Source organism: Mastigoproctus giganteus, chromosome 1 (assembly GCF_048544385.1).
Source record: "Mastigoproctus giganteus isolate SK-2022 chromosome 1, ASM4854438v1, whole genome shotgun sequence".
Classification (NCBI taxonomy): Eukaryota; Metazoa; Arthropoda; class Arachnida; order Uropygi; family Thelyphonidae; genus Mastigoproctus; species Mastigoproctus giganteus.
The window spans coordinates 33,851,481-33,873,886 of record NC_143575.1 but is presented as its reverse complement, the minus strand read 5'-3'; the positions used below and the strand labels follow the sequence as shown (position 1 = coordinate 33,873,886).

General features: G+C 35.6%; 1 protein-coding gene across 1 annotated transcript in view; it reads right to left on the bottom strand.

The window, feature by feature from the left end:
* The window catches only part of LOC150090694 (ATP-dependent translocase ABCB1-like), a 382,558-nt gene that overhangs the window by 110,465 nt on the left and 249,687 nt on the right, over positions 1–22,406 (bottom strand). Inside the window, exon 16 of the mRNA XM_090369148.1 lies at positions 21,086–21,163. Within this exon, the coding sequence (XP_090225274.1) occupies positions 21,086–21,163 (78 nt within the window). The remainder of the gene's footprint in view (positions 1–21,085; positions 21,164–22,406) is intronic.

The window sequence follows — 22,406 nt, the reverse complement described above, 5'->3', positions numbered from 1 at the left end:
AATTGCTCTTGAAGACACGGACATTGGGTATCGTAATAAATACCAAGCTGCCTTTTGTGAACTCATCTCCACAGAATTCAATACATCTACACTTAATGCTCATGTTAGATCAGTTATATCCATATCAGGATAGTCTCATTGCAGGTTGCTTATTCCTCTGTTAGTTTCATTCACATATTCAACTACATATACTGCACATGAATATTTTTCTATGATAAATTGTAAATCCAAATTAGACTTGGGCACTCCTAAAATCCAAGGATTGAAATTATACATAAATTTCTCCTCTATCTTGCATTTAAGAAATACACATGGTCGTTTGATACCAGCCCTCAAAATATTTAGACATTCTTCTTCTGATTGGCATTGATTTGATTTAAGGAATTCTTCGAAATTAACATGATCATCCAATATTAAATTAATACACCAACTGTTTAAATTAACATAGTTTAATATTTACAAAAACAATGGATACTATAAAATAATAGTTGGCACAGACTTTACAAGATGATATTAAGAGTAGGAGACCGGCAGAATTACTTAACAAGTACAGGTCACTGTTGAACAAAAGCCGAGAATTAGGGTTGAATTTGAAAGTGTCTGCAATTCTGCCCAGACACGATAGGAGGGAGTATATGATGAGAGCCTTGTCGATCAATTCGGCCCTGGAAAGATTGTGCAAGGTTCAAGGGGTAGAATTATTTTCAGCCTGGACTGTACTTGTTAACAGGAGAGATTGCTTCTACAGGGATGGGATACACTTAAATAGAAAGGGCGCAAGAATATTTGCTGATGCTATCGAGGCAGTGTTAGGTGGGTCGGAAAACTGCTAGCTTGGGGGGAGACAAAGACCAATAGATTGACAGTAGCCACTGGCAGAGGTAAAAGAGATTCTTGCACTGCTTCTATTAGAAAGAGCAGAAGCCTGAAAAACAAGATGCATGATATTTCAGAGACTGCTGGGAGCCATTGCGGTACAAGTAAACACATGGGTTGTGTTAGAGTAGCTAAGAATAGAAACAGGTGCAGGTATACTTGCGTGTACACCAATGCTAGGAGTTTAGTAAATAAATTTGATGAATTTGAGGTATTGCTCAAAACATCGAAGGCAGATATTGTTGGGATATCAGAGACGTGGTGTCACACAGATATAAGGGATGCAGAACTGGAATTTGGGGAGTACAACGTCTACAGAAAGGACAGACAGGATAGGAAGTGAGGAGGGGGTAATGCTATTAGTTAAGAAACACATAAAAACCAAGGAAGTGAAGCCAGTCGACATCGCTGGACAGTGCAGTGTTGAGTCAGTTTGGTGTGACATAAGCATTGGGAGATCAAAATTGAGAGTAGGAGTGTGCTATAGGCCTAATGACTCTGATGAGTATAATAAGAAACTGTACAGGGAAATAGAGTGGGCCAGTAAATCAGAGAGTCTTATAATGGGAGATTTTAATTTCCCAGATATTGACTGGAATTTGGGGGCTGGTCACTCACACACTAGCAGGGCTTTTGTGGATTTATTGGATGATTGTTTTCTACATCAGTATGTTCGGGAGGCAACTAGAGCGAGTAATACTCTTGATTTGATTATCAGCAGTGATTCTTCATGCATTAAGAATCTGCAGATAAATGAACCATTAGGTGGCAGTGATCACAGTGTGCTGAAGTGGGATTTACTCAAAGAGGTAACTACCATTAGGGGTAAAGGGAAGGGTTATTGCTTCTGTAAAGGCAACTATGATGGACTGAGACAGTATTTAAATTCTATACAGTGGGACCAACTGATGATGTTACCAACAGCAAATTCAAAATGGGAAGCATTCAAAGAACTTATCTTGGAAGCTACTAGGCTTTACATACCAACTAAGAAATATTGTTCAAGGTTTAGGCAAAAATGGATGTCAGATGAACTAATGAGGCATATGGCAGAGAAGAAAAATGCATGGGACACTTACAAATTAACACATGACACAGAAGCCTATGATAGATACAAGTTGATATGCAACCAAGTTACAAAGGAGGTTAGGCAGGCGAAGGCAGATTACGAGAAATCCTAGGCAAGGGATGCAAAGAAAAACAGCAAAGAGTTCTTTACTTATGTAAACTCCAGAAGGAAGGGGATGAATCAGATTGGTCCACTTGATATTGATGGGTCAACTGTTGATGATCCTGCTCAGGTAGCTAACAAACTAAATGAATATTTTGCATCGACATTCACACATGAGGAGTTATTCAGGGAGGGGAATGCCAGAGGTGTATTCAACTCTAGCAGTAAGCTACAGAATCTTGAAATAACTGGGAGTAAAGTGGAGGAAAAACTGTTGAAGAAAAACACAAGAAAGGCACCCGGGGTGGATGGGATCTATCCAGTTATATTAAAGGAGGCAGCAAAGGAAGTAAGCAAACCCTTAGCCATAATTATGAGAACTTCCTTGGACTCAGGGGAGGTACCCATAGACTGGAAATGTGCAAATGTGACCCCCATTCACAAAGGAGGATCAAAGGCTGACACAAGTAATTATAGACCTGTGAGCTTAACTTCTGTTCCAGGAAAATTAATGGAGGCACTGGTTAAAGAAGCACTGCAGGATCATTTAGACAAGACTTCAGTTATAGCTCGGACACAGCATGGTTTTGTTAAGGGGAAGTCTTGCCTGACCAATTTGATTGGATACTATGATGCAGTCACAAAAGATCTGGATGCAGGGAATAGCTTTGATATTATATACTTGGATCTTAGAAAGGCTTTTGATACTGTTGCACATGGAAGACTGCTACACAAATTGGAGCAATGTGACATTGGAGGCAAATTGCTGCTATGGATAAAGGGGTGGTTGAGGGGAAGAAGACAGAGAGTGGTAATCAATGGACACTGCTCATCGTGGCCTAATGTTATTAGTGGAGTCCCTCAGGGCTCAGTGTTGGGTCCATTATTGTTTTCTGTATTTATAAATGATATTGATGATGGTATATCAAGCTCAATGTCCACGTTTTCAGATGATACAAAGGTTGGCAGGATTGTCAAGGACACTACTGACACTATGCTGCTGCAACAGGATCTGGAAAGGTTGAGCAGATGGGCTGAGAGGTGGCAAATGAAGTTTAACATTGACAAATGTAAAGTACTACACATGGGAAACAGCAACCCCAGAGCAACGTATCAACTCTGTGGTTCTACACTGACAGTGGTAAAGAATGAAAGGGACTTGGGGGGTGGTTGTGCAGGCAGATATGAAGTTCTCTGAGCAGTGCAGACGGGCTGCAAGAGTAGCTCATGGAGTATTGTCAATGATATACAGGAATTTTTCCAGCAGGGATAAGGAGGCGATTATTCCCTTGTATAAGGCAATGGTCAGGCCACACCTAGAGTACTGTATACAGGTCTGGAGGCCTCATTTTAAGAAGGATGTAGAGCTGCTGGAATGAGTAAAGAGAAGGGCAACAAGATTAGTGAATGGAACAAAGGGGTGCTGTTACGAAGAAAGGCTTAAGTTTTGCAAATGCAAATTACAGTGTCTGGAGACTAGGCAGCAGCGAGATGATCTGATAGAGGTGTATAAAGCCTTGAATGGTTTGAGCATGCTCAATGCTGAAGGGATTTTTCCTCTAGCTCAGAATAATCACCTGAGAGGGCATAAATTCAAATTGAGGAAAGACAGATGTAGGATAGACGTTCGGAAATTTGCCTTTAGCCAGCGGGTGGTTGGTGGGTGGAACAGACTTCCATCGCTTGTAGTGGAGGTTGATAACCTAAATAAGTTTAAGGCTCAGCTGGACAGGTATTTTGAATGAACAGAGGGGTGAAGTGGAAGTGGGTTTCTTTTTTTTTTTTTTTTTTGGCTGATGCTGCATAAACTTGCTTTCTTGCATCAAATGCCTCTACTAATGCTAATGCTAACATAAGAATAGCGTCGCTAAGGCACTTCTGGATAGGGTTGGGACGCATTGTAGTACCCCTGAAGAGAGAGAAAAAGAAATCAGACAAATCTCAGTGGACCTTATGAAATGCAGTTACCCCCAGAGGATCTTAGATAAATATAGTAGGGGTGTGGAGCGGGTCTTTCAGAATGTATTGCAAGGATATTCCGTGCTTACCAGGCACACTTGTGTGCAGCTTCCGGGTCGGAGGTTGCACACAGTAGTGTTGCAGGTTAAGGACCCCATTGCAAGGGATTTCAGCAGTGGGGTCATATACGAGATCAAATGCCCGGATTGTGGGGAGAGTTATGTGGAGGAAACAGGACGGCAGCTCAAAGATCGTCTGCGGGAGCACACAAGGGCTATACAGACCACAGAGTTTAGCAAGTTCACTATTGCCGAGCATTTTTGGGAAAAACAACTCCGGGTCTCCCCAGGGAATGCTGTCATCCTTGACCGGGCGCATAAATTCTGGGACCGCAAGTGGCTCGAGAGCTTGTGGATTGGTGCATCTGAAAGTAATACCATGAATAGAGATAGGGGTGTTCGGCTTCACCCCCTTTTCGAGGCTGTAATCCTCGCAAAAGATGAACGTTTCTGCCTACCACACCCCCGAGCCGCTTCCGGTTCTGGTATACACTGCTCATGCGCCTGGTCAACCACGTGTGCCGTGAACCTGATACTTAAGGATGTGTTGCTTAATGCACTATGTTGTTGATAAAGGAGGCAGGCACTTCCGAAAGCTACAATTGCACAGTTTTAATGCTTTTAAGATTTATATTTTATTGTATTTTAACTTCTCATTTTATTTTATTGTATTTTAACTTCTCATTTTATTTTATTGTATTTTATCATAATGAATAGTAAGTCAGTCATTGTAAATAGTTTATCATAATGAATAGTAAGTCAGTCATTGTAAATAGTTTATCATAATGAATAGTAAGTCAGTCATTGTAAATAGTTTATCATAATGAATTGTAAACAGTCATTGTAAATAGTTTATCATAATGAATAGTAAGTCAGTCATTGTAAATAGTTTATCATAATGAATAGTAAGTTAGTCATTGTAAATAGATTATTTTATAGTATCCATTGTTTTTTTAAATATTAAACTATGTTAATTTAAACGGTTGGTGTATTAATTTAATATTGTGAACATGAACTTCCCCAACTTTAGAGGCCTTTTTGAAGATGATTATCCAATTCTAATGAGTCGTGCATTTTAAGATATTTTTTGCGATAAGCTAATCTTCTTTCTTTGAGACTATATCCATACTTGCTGCCATTAAGCATGGTGGATAGCAGGTTGAATGCTAGACAGAACCACAGTGGGCTCAGAGCATCTTGGTGAAAGATTCCTCTTCTAATGGGGATTGGACTGGTTGTACTCCATTTCACCATTGTTGCTCCTAGGAAGTTTGTCACTATCGGATTGACCTTGTAGATCTTCAGGGTCTCTATTAGCCAGCTATGAGATACAGAGTCGAAGGATTGAGGTAATCGATGTAGGCCGTGTATAGGTTGCGGTGCTTCTTGTAGGCTTGCTCCATAACTGAGGCATCTATGGTTAATTGCTCCTTGCATCCTTTATTATTATTAGCCATATAGTGCAAGGAAGCCTGAGGATTATGTTACACCAGCTAAAATAAATTTCCGAGTTACCCTGAGAGAGAGAGAAGTAGAAGGAATCACCAAGAAAGAGAAGAATGATGATATCTTGTAGATATGAAGATTTATGTATGAATCTTCGTTTTATATGTACATTAATGGCATAATCGTCATCTAATTCTCCAGTTAACGTAAATACGATGACCCATTGTATTTACGTTAACTGGTACATTTATTACTTGTCCAATGATCCCATATTGTCCATGTTCATAACATAAACGACGAATCTGCATAAAGGGTAATTGTGGTCTTATCAAGCGCTCAGTTACAACATACAGTGGAGGCCTTTGGATATATAAATCCATTTGACATGGCCATAGTTGTACTCCATTTCACCATTCCTCTATTAATGAAGTATGACATGTATTACACATCATGAAAGTACTCACTTCTTGTAAATGAAATTCATTTTGAAGTAATTCATATGAAGTTGTTGGAAATGGTTTCAAATCTAATTGAAACCATAAAAGCTCACGAACATTACAACTAAATCCAAATGGGGTTTTGTACACTAGTTTTTCAAACTCACTGTCAGCTCGTGTAGACACTATAGGGATGTAATCAGGAATCTCATTATTAGCCATTTCTAATTTCGCTTTTTTTTGTACACACTATATTCCTTTATTCATTCTGCTGGAGTTTTAGATTCTTGATAAGTATCAGGCATAGTAGAACTCTGTGGTGAATTTCATTATGATTCAGAATAGTTTGAATTTCGAATTTCCTTTTCTTCCATTCACGATATTCCTTCATTATTTCAGCTTGAGTTTTTTTTGGTGCAGTTTGAGAACTCCCAGGCATAACGAAAGACTCTTGCTGAATTTCATCTGGATTCACATTTTTGTCCAACTTCCCTTTCTTTCTTTCATGATATTCCTTTGAACACTGGGCTGTAGATTTTGGCACAGTCACTTGCGCATTAATCACTATGTTGATATAACGGTATAACATAGCACGTCACTGCTCAATTGTACTTGCTGCATCACTGCAACTTCTTGTGTCACTGCACTTGTTGCATATAATTGAGTTTTCTTGGGTGCATGTGTTGTACTTGTTGCATCACTACACGCAACAAGTACAACACATGCGCATTGGGTTTTGTGATGATTTCTAGGTAACATAACGCTTTTTTACAAATAACACCAGTAACACCAGTTAAAGTCAAAAATGGTGTATTTTTTGTTAGCTTTTGGAACGTAACCCCCTTTTTTTGTACTGGTTCTTAGCCCCGAAGAACACGGTTTCACACTACATGAGATTTTATAGGAACGTTACTACCATGTTATATGAGGGTTATCTGTAAAGTTAAAAAAAAAAAAAAAAAAAAAAAGCTTCAATAAAATAATAAAACACATTATATAGTAAAAATTAAAAAACATATATAATAAAAATTAAAAAACATTAAAACAAGTTGCCACCCATGCATTCTGCTTTATCCAATAAACATATAACGATTATGTAGAGTCCATAATATGTATTTCCTATAACTTGCATGCATGCAAGTTATCCACTTATAAATAACTGAAGTATTGTGGATTTTTTTTGTTATTATTTAATTTTGGATGCAAGTATTTTTACTTCTAGAGGACATCATACTGGGCCAAAAATTTAATGAACAACGAATGGGCCAGATCCTATTAACATTGGGAATTACTGATTTAGACAAAATATGTTATGCATATACACATCTCTGCCAACCTTAAGTAATTACAATCTATATATCTTTTAATAAAACCAGTATTTCTGTTGGAAAACCTTTTGAACATTGCTTCCAATTATTAATTAAATTAATGCATCACACAATGTAACAATGAGATATTTATGTATATCATTATGAAATGCAATAAATCATATTTTAAATTTATTTCCTTTGTTTATTTAATTTTCTTAACTTTAAACCTTTGTTTAACTTAAGCATTAATAATAAAAAACAGAATTGTACTACTTTGTTAAGTAAGCAACAACTTATGATCACTGTTGGTTTTGGAAATAATTACACATATCCATCCTGAGTGACAGAAATATGTAATAATTTTCAAAACCATTAATGGTAATAAATTTTTGCTTATTTAACAATATAGTATAAATTATATTTCTTAATATTAACCTTTTCTTAAAATTGAATTTTACACACTGGACATCATGAAATTTCACAAAAACTGTACATAAATGATCTTAAATATTACTTTGTTCTTATTTTGTCTTGTTTGCACAATATTAAAGTGAAATTATTTCAATTTTTTTTTTAAAATTACAAATCATAAAAGAATTTTAAAAAAAATTTAAAGAGTTTGGGAAACAAAAAAACTGGTGTTGCTTCTTTCTGATATAATTCCATTTTCTACTTCTAATTATGTCTCATTTGATTCAATTAAAAAAAAAAAAAAGCTTCCTCATTCATTCAGAAATATTTGTGGTTTCAGTTCCAATTTCAATGATATCCATTTCCATTTACAATCTGCCAAGCCCCACTTACTCTTTCTGACAGAATCCCAATTCTCAGTTTCATCAACCACTACTTATCTCAGTTGTCCTAATTATTTGCTGTACGACTTCTTTTAGTTCAAATGTGGTACTTGTGCACATGTCCACTCTGATATTCCCTGTCAAAGGTTTAGTAATATCCATGTTTCGATTTTCTCTAGCTTAAAATCTCTCTATGCCTTTCTGCCATATTTATCTGTTGCCTCTATTATTCTTGCAACTCCACTTTCTCCAGTTAACTGTCCTAACAGTTTGTAATTTTTCTTGGCAATTTTAATGTTCAAAATTCCAGCTGGCTTCTGTTTTCTAGTCACATGGACTCAACATGTCAAGATGCCAAAGCTTACACAGTTGTTCATTTACCTACCAAAATAGCAGACTATCCTAGCCACACACCCAACACTCTTGATCATTTTCCTCACGAACAACCCTTCAAAGTACACAGTCGAGGTGAGTGGTCCTCTAAGCACTTCAAAACACAACTTGGTAATGGTCTGGTCTTCAATGGGACCTTTTTCTCATGTGTTGTTTAGCATTTGGCATTTCTCTCAGCTTTGCGTTATTTGCCATTACAAGAATTTGAAATGGGATGATCTGCAAGATTTCTATCTTCTTTTCCTTGGCTGGATTGCTGTTTTAAATTTTCTGACATGAGTGTTTTCTCAGATCAGGTCAGCAAAATTATTCTGAGGGAAGAAATTCTTTATTCCACACTCCACCTAAAAATCTCATCTTTTATCTAAACCTTAGTTTTCCAATAAATGTACTAAGGCTGTTCAAGGTAAGAATGTTGCATATCACAACTGGTTTGCATCCAAATCTCCAGGTTCATTTCCTGCCTATGCTAAAGATTGCAACAATTATAAAACAATTACTATTTGGCCCAAACTAGATTTTGAACAGGCTGGGAGCAAAAAAAACTTACTTCTTGTCCAAATGATAGTCAAGCATTATGGTCTCTTGCCAACGTTTTGCTGTAATTGTTGCCTGTAATTTTCTGTAATTTTGCTGTAATTATTGTTATAAGCCCACCTCTGTTAAAATGTGATCTGTTCTATTGTCTCCTCAGCAAAAGAAAAAAACTGACTTACTAGCATCCTACTTTTCTTCTAATGCTTGTATTGATGATCTAGGTAAACCACCTCCTACCATTCTCAGTGCACTCCACTCCACTCAATGTCTTCTATGGTTTTCAGTCAAAGAGAATGTCAGAAGAATTTTGAACAACCTTGATGCCAAGAAACTTATAAGGTTTGTAACATATGAAGTGTTGAAGTATTATTTGAAACAACAGCTAAGGTAAAGAAAGCCAACATGAGAAATGTCAGATAACGTACGCGGAAAATTAGTTTCCTGACACCAGACTCGAGCGCTGCTCGCTCGGTAAACAGACAGTAGGTGTTATCGGCCTGGAATCGAAATTGAGAAGGATATATTGATTGACAGGTAGGCGTGGCAAACGATGAAATGATTAGTAGTGGGTGCGATAGATGATAATCTACTGTGTAGTCATTGGTTGGCATTATAATGTGTACTTATGAGTAAGGAATGGTGCATAATAGTTTTGTGATGAATAGTAAACAGGTAATAGTAGTGATGAATCTTTTAAAGATGGAAGAAATTTGTAAGAAAAATAAAATGTTGGTTGATTTTTTTGATGAAAACTAAATTAATACAAGTTTTGTTCCGTTCATTTTTATGTTCTTCATTATGTTTTTTTCTCATTATTAAAAGCAGGTTTTTGGAGTTCATGAGTGTTTTTACTATATTGTTGATTTAGGTTTGGTTACGAAAAAAGGAAAAGGTTTCTTTATTTTTTTGTTATATTTCATAACATGACCTTAAATTGTAGGTTAGGAAATAATAGAAAAGGTTTCCTTATATTTCATGACCTAACCTTAAACATTATGTTAGGAAATAATAGGAAAAGAAAGAAAGATTCTTTATGTATATAGTGAACAGCTATTGAGGGGTTGATTGATGTTATGATACATGTGTATCTGCACGAGTGTCTTTAAAAATAAAAGTACAGTAATAAAAAAATTAATATTTTGTTAATAAACAATTTATGCACTAGTCTACCCATGATTCTAAAGAAAAAAGGTTAGGTTACGCCTCCATTTCAGGAGAAGTTCAAGCTCCCATGGGATTCAAGTGGAGGTAACATGACCTTTTTTTACCATTAGGGCATATTATTGAACAAGAAAATAAAATTACAGTCATAAAAAAATTTATTTTTTTATGAATGTATTTCTAAACATGACTGTGATTCTAAAGAAAAAAGGTTAGGTTACCCTCTCCACTTCGGGAGGGGTTCAAGTTCCCATAGGATTATGGAAAGCATTCATTAGGGCAAGTGCGATTAGTGCAAGTTACCATTGAGGCAAGTGACCATTAGTGCTTCTGAGTGCTACTAAAGTGATACTAAACCGATGTTATTGTGTGTTGTGTTCACTCACCAATCAGCACATCATTTGCCATGCCTACCTGTCAATAAATACATCATTTTCGACTTCTGCTCCAGACCGATAACACCTAACATCTGTTTACCGAGCGAGCAGCGCTAGTGCTGTATCAGGAAACTAATTTTCTGCATAAGTTATCCGACATTTCTCGTCGTTCTCGTGTTGGCTTTCTTTACCTTTACCGAAACAACTTCAAAAAACATATATGTACCTGTATGTTTTTACATGTACACACATGAAAAATGTATACACGTGGATGTGCTCTGAAAAAAGTTAATACTTAGTGCCTATGTGTCTTTGAATAGTATTGTAAGAGCTATTTAATCCTTTTGGAACTTTATTTAGCTTTAAACCCTTATTTTCCAATGATTTACCATTTTTAAATGGTTAAAATGGTAAAACTAGGATGGGCTGCACATTACTGACACTTCTTTTATAATTTCCATGGAACATTTAATAAAAGAATATAAATTACTAACAAGTTTAGTATGGGAGATGTAAAAACTTGATTGTTATTATATGAAGATGATACTATTAAATAGTAGCATGAAAGATCTTCAAGAATTTCCGAATATATTATATAAAGGTTGTAGAGTTTGGCATGAAAATTAGTTATACAAAAATAAAAGTTATCAGAGCTGGAAAAGATAAGGAAAATTCAGAGTGCAGACTATGAGGTGTGGCAATAAAGTTCCTGGACTGGTGTTGTCGTGGTCATGTTCGATGGTTTTAAAAATAAATGGAAGTAGGTGGTACGTTGCAGTTCAACCTTCCTCCAACAGATGGTGATACAGAGATTGTCCAGTAGGCTGACAGGTGGCAAGTATTAACCAGTTTTGTTAGTAGCATTAATCTTCTTTGTCGCTGAGTTGTTGTGCTGAGGATTTTTTTTGGCACAAGGGCCTCCTGGGCCATATTGTGCCTGTTCATGATTAATTTATGACAATGTTTTATCTTGTAGTTATCAGAGGTAATTATATATATTTATACTTATCAAGTATTGAAGCAGAGTTTCAAAATCTGCATTATTCCCAAGTATGTGTTGTAAAGTTAAAGGTTTCTGAAAGTTGGACAGAGAACAAAAACTGGATTTCTGGATACTTGAATATTGAAGACACTCTATGAGAATATGTTTGATTGTTAATTGGGATTGACAGAAGGACTATTGAGGAGGGTTCTCTCCCATAAGCAAGAACAGATGAGTTATATATGAATGACCAAGTCAGAGTCTTGCCAAAATGACATCTTCTCACCTGCTTCTCATGAAACCAGAAGTCCTCAGTTGAGGTTCTTTTTTGATCTGAAATAATTTGTTATTGACTGAGTTTGCCACAGTTCAATCCATTGATTCCAACATGTTGTTTTAATAATAGATCTATAATCAGTGTATGGCACTTTTAGATGGCAGAAAGATCCATATCAGGATGTTCAGCAGTACGATCCGCACATCCATTACCTGGGATGCCAACATGACCAGGGATCCAACAGAATGTGACCATCTGTTTGGATGTTTGATATTGATATAATTGGGACTGGATCTGTTTCAGAATGGGATAATGGGGAGAAGTAGTAGATTGAATGGCAGTGACTGCACTTAAGGAGTCTGTGTATATAAGAGCTTGCTTGAACTGCTGCTTGGTTATATTATCTAGGGCTAGTTTTATTGTATACAATTCTGCAGTATAGATAGTGCATTCTGTAGGAAGAGACACAGCTATTGAGAAGGTAGAACAAAATGCTGCAGCACCTACAGCTTCATCTGTTTTTTAGCCATCAGTATAAATAAGTAGTTTCTCTGAGTTTCTAAGGTGTGGGCTTCATGTAGTTGCTGTAAGTTGTTGTTTGGCAGGCAGCCTTTTCCCATCTCAGAAAGAAATTATCACAAGGAGGTGTAGATTGATTCCAGGGATGTTCAGGAGGAGCAATGTCTTCGAGGATTTGCTGAAAGTTAATATTCCAACTAGACAGATTGTTCTTGCAATCTAAGACCTGCAGGATGGCTTCATTAGGTTTATATTATGGTATAAAATTATATACTGAGGATTAAATAGGTATTCCCAACTGGGAAGAGATGGAATACTTTTAATTTTTGCAGCATAGCAACATAGCAAGGATTTTTATCTGAGGTGTCGTGGGGGTTCATTTGCCTAAATATACATGCTATAGACTGGAGATGTTCTGAAGGCTCCCGTGGCTATCCTTAGGGCACTATGTTGAATGGTATTCAGATGTAACAAGGAACTGTTTCTTAGAGTCACGAACAGGTGATCCATAATATAATCAGGACCAAATTAAAGTTTTATAAAGATATAAGAGAGAGTGTCTATTGGCACCCCAGGAGTTAGTGGAGACAGCTTTTAAGATGTTCAATTTCTTTAGACAGGCTGTTCTAAGATGGACTATATGATTGGAAAAACTGAGTTTATTATCTAGATATAAACCAAATAAATGAAAATTGTTGGTAAGAGGAATTGGGTTGTTTTTTAAATATATTTCATGATTCGGATGTAATTTTCGTATTTTACAGAAATTAATTGCAGTCGATTTATTTTCTGCTAAGGAATAGCCATTCCGTTGTGCCTACGATTCTATTTTGGTGATGGATAGTTGAAGTTGCCTTTCAATGGCATTTATAGTTTGTGACTGACATGAGATAATGAGGTCATCAGCAAACATGTATGATTCAACTGTTTTTGGTATATTTTGTGTCATATTTGTAATTCTTATTGTGAATAATGTTGCACTTAGGATGGAACCATGAGGTTATTTGTTATTTGTTATTTGTTATTTTGGTTTTTAGGAGCATTAGCAACTAAGGCCATATTGCTCTGGGATATGCGGTGGTCATTCCATGACCTTTCCGCATCCTCCATATTTGGTGGTGACAGGCTCGAACCCTGGTCTAATCAAGAAGTGTGTGCTACGCACTGCTGCTCCTTCCCACCTGGCTACGGAGGCGCCAGGAACCATGAGGTACACCCTCTTCTTGTTCAAATGATTTGGATACACTGTTCATATATCTGACCTGAAATGTTCTGTGGTGAAGGAAGTTTTGTATAAATTGGGGTAACTGCCCCCTCAAACCAAAAGAATGAAGGTTCTGGAGGACACCATATCGCCAAGTGGTATCGAAGGCTTTCTCAATATCGAGATTAACCATTACAAGATGTTGTCTCCTTACTAAAACATTGCAGATGTTTGCTTCTGCTTTGATCATCACATCTAAGGTTGAGCGATTCTTCCAAAACAAACCCATACTGGTTTCGGTTTAGCAGATTATTAGTTTCCAGAAACCACATTAGCCGTCTGTGAACCATTTTTTCTAAGACTTTGCCTAAACAGCTAGTCAGTGAGATTGGCCTGTAATTATGTGGCTTGATATATAATCCTTCCCTGGCTTTGGAAATGCTAGTACAATTTAGTGGTGCCAAGAGTGCAGATAAGCATTTTCTAAAAATATTCTGCTGTAGAAATCCAACAGGGAGTTTACTGCTTTGTTATTTAGTTTTTTTAATATTATATAGCATACTCTGTCTGAATGGTACTGGATGTTTTATTCAGAGACTCTAAAAGTTAAGTTAAAGTGAACGGCTGATTGTGCGGGTGCGATGCCAGAGTAGAGTAGTTTATTTTATGTTGTTCTACAGATGCCTTAATTTTCTGAAAGGTTCAGCTGTAAGTGGGCACTGCTGATATACTGGCAAATGATTTGGCTAATGCATTTGCTATTTCTGTTGGTGCAGACAATTCCTGCCCTTTCCAGTTTAGAATTGGAGCTGGAGACTACACATATTTACCATTAAGTGCTTTGATTTTCTTCCAGATGAGTTTGTTGTCTGTGCCCTTGTTAATCATGGAAGTAAAACTTATCCAGGCATCTTTCTTTGCTTTTCTTCTTATTTGTCAGAAATTGGCCTTGAGTCTTTTAAAGTTAATGAGATTAACAGTTGTAGGGAATTTTTGAAACAGATTCCAGGCTCTATTTTTGTCTGTTTAGCATGTGTGCATTCCTGATTCCACCAATAATTGCTGTGTTTGCATTTCCCAGGGAAAAATTAAGGTATTGTAGAATTCACAGCTTGTAATATCTGTTTGGTTATATGGTCGGTGACTATTTAGCGGGTAATCAAGAAATTTCCACTCCGTATTGGCATATATGGCTAATAAAATAATAATAATAATATGGAGGGAGAACAAATTGAAAGGTCTATTGCAGTCATGGATCTGGTAGAAAAATGGATGTAAGTGGATTCGCCAGTGTTTAACAGGGTAAGGGTAATTTTTCAGGGTAGGAGTTACTCGTGAATTTAAAAGAGTTTCCTGTAAGGCTATGCCAGCTGGTTCATATCAATCGATAAGATCCTGCAAATAATCTTTTGTATTACGAAAGCCTCTACAATTCCACTGAAGGAAACTTTCCATTATGTGATTTTATGGGTTGTTTTGGGATCTGACAGTTGTTTAGTTGCAGTTTGCTTGTATCGATCTATTTTTGTTTTGTCTTTCTTAGGAAAGATGGGACAAGTCACGTCCATCTCATCGGTTGCATGTAGTTCTAATATGCCATTGTCTGAATCATGCTGCTGGTCAATGTCCATTCCAGTGAAGAGTGATGATTGCGGTTTCATAGTTTCTGTCACTTTTGGTTTTATTGTTGAGGAAACATCAGTTGGTATGGTAATTGGGGTATTACTGGCTTGTTCTGTTTGTTGCAAAGGAGACTGTTTCGAATTAGAGAGAAATGAATATGCCCAATTAGCAAAAGATACATTTGGAGGAACTGGTACATCAGTTTGAATCCCCACTGACTGGAAATGTTGAGTGGCTGTGGCATACATATGCTTTGTCTCTGTTTTCATTATTTGTCTTCTCAAATAATGAAAACAGCCTCTGGGTATGTCACTTTGTTTTCTACTTTATATTTTTGAATTTTTTTTTCCTTGCTTCCACAGTTCACATGTTTTTGAGAAAGCTGGGTGGTTATCCTTACAATTTGGGCAATGCAGAGTGGTAATGATGCAATCAGATTGGTTATGCTCTTTTGACCCACAGTTGGGGCATATTGCCTCACCTTGACATGTAGTCTGGGAGTGTCTGTGTTTTTGGCATTTGTAGAACCTGATGGGATCTGGGATGTATGGTCGGACACGGCAATGCAGATAGCCTGCTTTCACAGATGTTGATAAACTAGGAGTGTTAAAAGTGAGAATTATGCTCCTTGTTTGAACAAGATTACCATCTTTTCGAGTCATAATTCTCTCTGCATAGATAACCTTTAGTTCGTGAAGCTCTTTGATAATTTCCTCCTCTGATACAGTTAATAAATCCCATTCTGTTATTACTCCCTTAGAGGAGTTTATGGCGGCATGGGGAGTAACTTTTATTGATTGTCCTACAAATGTTGTGAGCTTTAATAGCTCTGTAGAATGTTGAGGTTGGGTAGTCTCAACCAAAATATCACCAGACTGGAGTCGCCTAACTGTTTTAGGTGAACCTGCAGCAGTCTCAATGCACTTTAGCACAAGGAATGGTGATAATTTACTCATAGGCTGGTCTGATAGTGAATGTAACAACCCCTCCTCTTGAGGGGTTGTTTTCAACCTCTTTGGTTGAGAAAAGTCATTATCTGTGTGATTTGTCTCTATTCTTGAGCACGATGGCTCTAAAGGTGGAAACATTTTGTTATCCATCTTTGTTCCTTTCAGCCCTGGGAGAGTGGATTTCTTCTCCCAGGTTACCAGCCCCACCATAGGGAGGTAGAAGCAGTGCCGCTAGAGTGACCAAGCTGTATAAAAGTTAGTGTTAGTTTAAAGGAAAAAAGAAAGATGATTTTCCTTTCTGAAACTTGCTACAATTCATAAGACTAAGTTATTGATTAAATAAAGCATAAAAAACTTTTTAAACTAAAGAAGAACTGTGGCTTGGAATGAGTAAATGCTACATGAATCACTAGGAAAATCGCTTGATCACTATAACACTTGGCACCCAGGGCCTTCTGTGTCGCAATTTTGCAATGGAGTGTTGAACGAATGTCAAATTTTGCTTTAAACTAGGAAAAAATCTGCAAGAGAAATATATGAAATGTTAATAACTGTTTATGGTGATAAAACACCAGTGTTAACAGTGTGTTTGAATGGCATAAGAGGTTTAAAGCCAAGTGCATGAGGATGTTCACAATAACCAAAGAAGTCGAAGTCCATCAACCTCTTGAAATGAGGAGAGAGTTGCAAGGGATGGGAAATTATGGAAAGAGATCGTTGTTTAATCCTCAGAATGATGGTTGATGAGCTGATTATGAATAAGCAGATGATTTGTTAAATTGTGCATGAAGTTTTAGGGAAAAGGAAGGTCAGTGCAAAATTTGTGCTGCACAGCTTCATGGATGAGTAGAAACAATGAAGACTTCATCCAGACTTGTCAAAACAACCCAAATTTCCCCTACCATATTGTCACAGGAAATGAATGTTGGGTGTTTCAGTGTGACCCAGAGACAAAGCATCAGAGCGTGCAGTGGTCTTCAAAATCATCATCAAAGCCCAAAAAGTTCCATTTACAGAAGTCCAGCATCAAAAGATGCTGATCATGTTTTTTAATAAACAGTGTTTGATTCACGAGGAATTTGTACCCGAGGGGTAGAGAGTCAATGCTGCATTCTATGTACAGGTGCTTTCAAAGGCTACTGAAGCAATCTTCTGAATACTGTAGGTTTCTGTGTCCCCCCACCATAATTTTTGATCATCCATGCGTTTTTCTTCTCTGCCACTAGTCTCATAAATTCATATGGCATCCCTTTAGGTCTAATCTTCAATAGTATCTCTTAGCTGGTATAAAAAGTTTGAATGTTTCCCTTTTATAAATTGCAGTTGGTAACATCTTCAGTTGGTTCCACTGAAAAAATTTTAAAAAATTCTAAGACCACTGTAGTCACCTGTATGTACTTCTCTTCGGAGATCACACATGAAAAATGTATATATGTGTATGTGCTCTTGAAGAGGTTAACACTTTAGTGCCTATGTAATGTCTTGGAATAGTGTTGTAAATCATTTTTGCTTAACAAAAACAAAATTCCTTCTTTTAACTCTTGACAGTTATATCTTTATGTAAATATGACATAGATACACTATGATCACTCCCACCAATGGTGGTTCCTTTAACTGGAAATTCTTAATACATGAAAAGTTAATGCTGATAATCAGGTAAAGAGTACTGCTTTATCTTATTACCTCTCTAACATGCTGGTGCAGAAGGCAGTGATTCAATATTGCTGCCAAATATCGACACTAGAATAAAACTAATAACACTACTGGATTCAGCACATAAAACACACATAAGAAAAACAGTTAAATATAAACAGAACCTTTTTGTTACATAGTGTAAGCAATAAAATTGAAATTAAAATTTTCATTTCAATAAAATAAAAATCAATTTCATTTCTGTTTTAAAATAAAAATGAAATTTTCCATTTGAAAAACATAAACAGAACAGAGGGATAATGAGAGACTACTCATCCAAAGCCAAAAATATTTGCATGAATACATTTATAAAAGTCATTTAACATTTCTTCATAAGTTTGAACAGTTTGTCACTTTTTTTAATTTTCATATGAGGGTGTTATTTTTTTAATCATAAATATACATATATGAGAGCTGTTCAATACAGCATGATTATAATTTTTTTTTCCCAACATACCTTTATTAATAAAGCATATTTTGATAGTCTTTTTCAAGGTAGCAGTCCCCATTTGACAAAATGCGCTGACTCCATTTCTGGTATATGTTTGAGAATCGTCTTTAATGTCATTACAATTTCTTCTAATGACTGGAAACATTTTTCTCACAACTCATTCTTTAAATTTGGAAATAAAAAAAATCACAGAATGCAAAGTCAGGGCTGTAGGGCAGATGAGGAACACTTCTGATCTTAATGCTGGCTAAGTACTTGATGAAAGTATGACAATTGTCATGATGCTACATCTACCCACCTGCATGCAGTTGTGGTCATTTATGACATGTGATCTCACAAAGTGTGTAGTAGTTCTATAATAAGGTCCTGTAACACTCATATGACATAGCATAACATGCTGGTAAACCATTCCTTGAATGTCAAAAAAACCATAACTTTTTCTGCAGAAGCCACAACTTTTGCTTCTTTTAGTGTTGATGTACATTTCCAAACAGAGCTTACTCTCTGGGTCAAAATGATGAAGCCATGTCTCATCTGCTATTATCACCTTGTGCAAAACATCATCTTCAGTAACAATCCATTGAAACTGCTGACAAACCTCCATGTGAACTTGCTGTTGCTCAGGCGTGAGCAGTCTTGAAACCCAGCTTGCAGAAACAAATGTCATATGCAAATGGTTGTGGAGAATACTTTGTGTGCTTTCCACCAATACTGTCAACATCTCTGCCAGTTGCCTTACTTTTATACAAATATCTCTCATGATTACAGAGGCAGTGTTTATGATTTCAGTAATGGCAGTAGTGGTTGGAGCTGTAGAACTGCTGATTTTTGTGATTGAATGTCCATCTTTAAACATTCTAAACCACCTGAGAGTTCTGGTATATGAAAGCAGAGATTCACCATAAACCTTTTTTTTCACATTTCATATGCTTCAGCTGATGTTTTCTTGAGACAGAAACAAAATTTGAGAGCAGTATACTGTTTCTTGCATGTCATGTCCATTGTAACATAGGCAAAACTGAACAGGCATGAACTTAACCGACTGCCAAGGTCACACCACTCGCATGAATCAACTTTGCAGTTGCTATGTGATGCAGCTTGATTTCGTCTTAAATTCAGCAGCGCAACTAGAAATAGCAAATGGTATGGTTGTTCATGAAAATTATGCTAATAATTTATTGCTTTTTTATTTTTAGTTTTTTATTTTTCTGCTTTTATCCGTGACTTAATTAGAAATTTCTATTGGAAGGCATTTACGATCCTCTAGGGCCTTAAGAATCATTTAGGCCCTAGCAACATATTATAGACTAGTTATATTTAACTGCTTTGATATTAATTTCATAACAATCTGATGGATTCCCAGATCATTAAATAATTTCTTAAATTTGAATATTTCAAATTTCTTTAATTTTTTCAAATTTCAAATTTCTTTAATTTGAATATGAAAGTCAAAGGCTTTCATATTCAAATAAATTTGTTTTCTCCTGGAAATAACTATTAATTTGATTCCTAGGGAGGAATCAATGCTCTTGATTCAGTGGTTAAAATAGTATGCTCACCTGCATGCTATTTTAACAATTCAGCCTTGTAGAAAGGTATGAATTACATCCCATGCCCCCATCTTGTTCTTCGGTGATAGCTACAGATATTTTTGATTTAATTTATTATATTTTATTATAATAGCGGTTTTGCTTCTGCATCTTACCCTCTTAACTGATTAATTTATTTTTTATCCTTTTTTCCAAGGTACATACTGTGTAATAGAATCCCAGAGAAGGTCACATACAGTAACCTTGAATCCATAAAGATATTCACAGAAATATTTTTGCATAGTGAAATGTGTTTTTCATTATAAGTTAACCTGCATATTTCTCTAGCCTTTAACATTTTAGAGACTGCAATAAAACTAATTAAAGTTTATAAAATAAAAAGATTTTTAGAAAGCTGTAAAAGAATTTTTTTTCTTCTAACTTATATTAGTAAATTAATAAGAGGAGTATACCTCAATATAGTACGTGGAACACTTCCGTATGATACCCTCCAGAAATTAAAACGGAAAAAACGAAAAAATCGACAACTTACCGGTACATTAAAGTAAAATATAAATAATTAAAGTAAAATATAAATAATTAAAGTAAAATATAAATAATTAAATAATCAATTTAACACAATTCAAAATCAATTCAAAACAATTAAAATTCAAATTAACGCAATTAAAAGAATCTAACGAAAATATTCAAAACGATTTTCCTTCCTGAAGCTGACAATGCTTTTCGACCGACTGTCGTGATCACAGGAATGAAAATTCAGGAATGAAAACACAGGAATGAAAATGAAAATGAGAATTTTCATTCCTGTGATCACGACAGTTGGTCGAAAAGCATTGTCAGCTTCAGGAAGGAAAATCGTTTTGAATATTTTCGTTAGATTCTTTTAATTGCGTTAATTTGAATTTTAATTGTTTTGAATTGATTTTGAATTGTGTTAAATTGATTATTTAATTATTTATATTTTACTTTAATTATTTATATTTTACTTTAATGTACCGGTAAGTTGTCGATTTTTTCGTTTTTTCCGTTTTAATTTCTGGAGGGTATCATACGGAAGTGTTCCACGTACTATATTGAGGTATACTCCTCTTATTAATTTACTAATATTATTATCAACGTAGAACATATTGAGTATTACAGCTCTGATCCATACTTTCTAACTTATATGTATTGTAAGTATATACTTGCTTATAAGTATATAAGTTAGCTTATATTTTACTTATTATATATAAGTATAATAAGTAAAATATAAGTAAATTAAAACCAATAATGAATAGCAATATTATCTTATGTATGTCAGTTACTTCTGGTTTTTACCTGTCGAACTAAAGTACTAAACACCATTTTTCTTAATCTCATAATGAGTCTTTCACCAGCGACTGCAAACATAAAATTCTGAAATAATAAAAATAATTCAACATAAATTTAAATATCTGAATGAAGAAAGTGAACCAATTATAATCAGAATAATAATGAAAAGAAAATAAATACAATATTTAAAAAATATATATATGATATGCCACTTCAATTATTTAATATAAATTTTCTTTTTTTTTTCATTAGTAAACATAACTTTTAATTGAGAATCTAAATTTCCATAACTCAATTTCTTCTCTAAAAGTTAGTCATTATAACAGGGGTAGACCACCTGCAAGACACATGCCACTTGTAGCCAGAGCAGCTCTGTTTAGAAGCCAATGTGAAAAAAAAAAAAAAGAAAGAAAAAAAAAATTAAATAACCAGCTGGAAAAATCGTAAATGAAGCTAAACATATATAGAAGAGCTTTCCAAATGGTGACACCAAATTTTGGAGTCATCATATTGGCATTATTTTCACGGTCTTATTTCCTTTCACTGCATAAATGGATATAACTGATTGATTAATACATAAATTTACAACATTTATTTCTTTGTGCGGTTCATAATTGGAGGTCAGTGGATTGAACACATTCTTTCTCTTTGAAAGTTAATAAATGATATAATATTTCAAATAGTCTTAGTTAAGGGCGACACGAGTAATTACAGACCAGTTAGTTTAACTTCTGTTCCGAGTAAAATAATGGAGTCACTGGTTAAAGATGCATTGCAGAATCATCTAGACAAGACTGTAGGAATAATTCAGACACAGCATGGGTTTGTTAAGGGAAAGTCTTGTCTGACAAATTTGATAGGATATTATGATGTGGTTACAAAGGAACTGGATGCAAAAAATAATTTTGATATCATATATTTGGATTTCAGGAAAGCTTTTGACACTGTTACGCAAGGAAGACTATTGTACAAGTTGGAACAGAATGGTATTAAGGGTAAGTTGCTACAATTGATAAAAGGATGGTTGAGTGGGAGAAGACAGAGGGTGGTAATCAATGGATGCTGCTCTTCATGGACTAATGTTATTAGTGGAGTCCCAGAGGATTCGGTGTTGGGTCCACTGTTGTTTTGTATATTTATCAATGATATTGATGAAGGTATATCAGGCTTAGTGTCGAAGTTTGCAGATGATACAAAGGTTGGCAGGGTTGTTAATGACAGTAATGGCAGTGTGTTTCTGCAACAGGATCTAGATAATTTGGGCAGATGGGCTAAGAAGTGGCAACTGAAGTTTGACCTTGACAAATGCAAAGTACTGCATATGGGT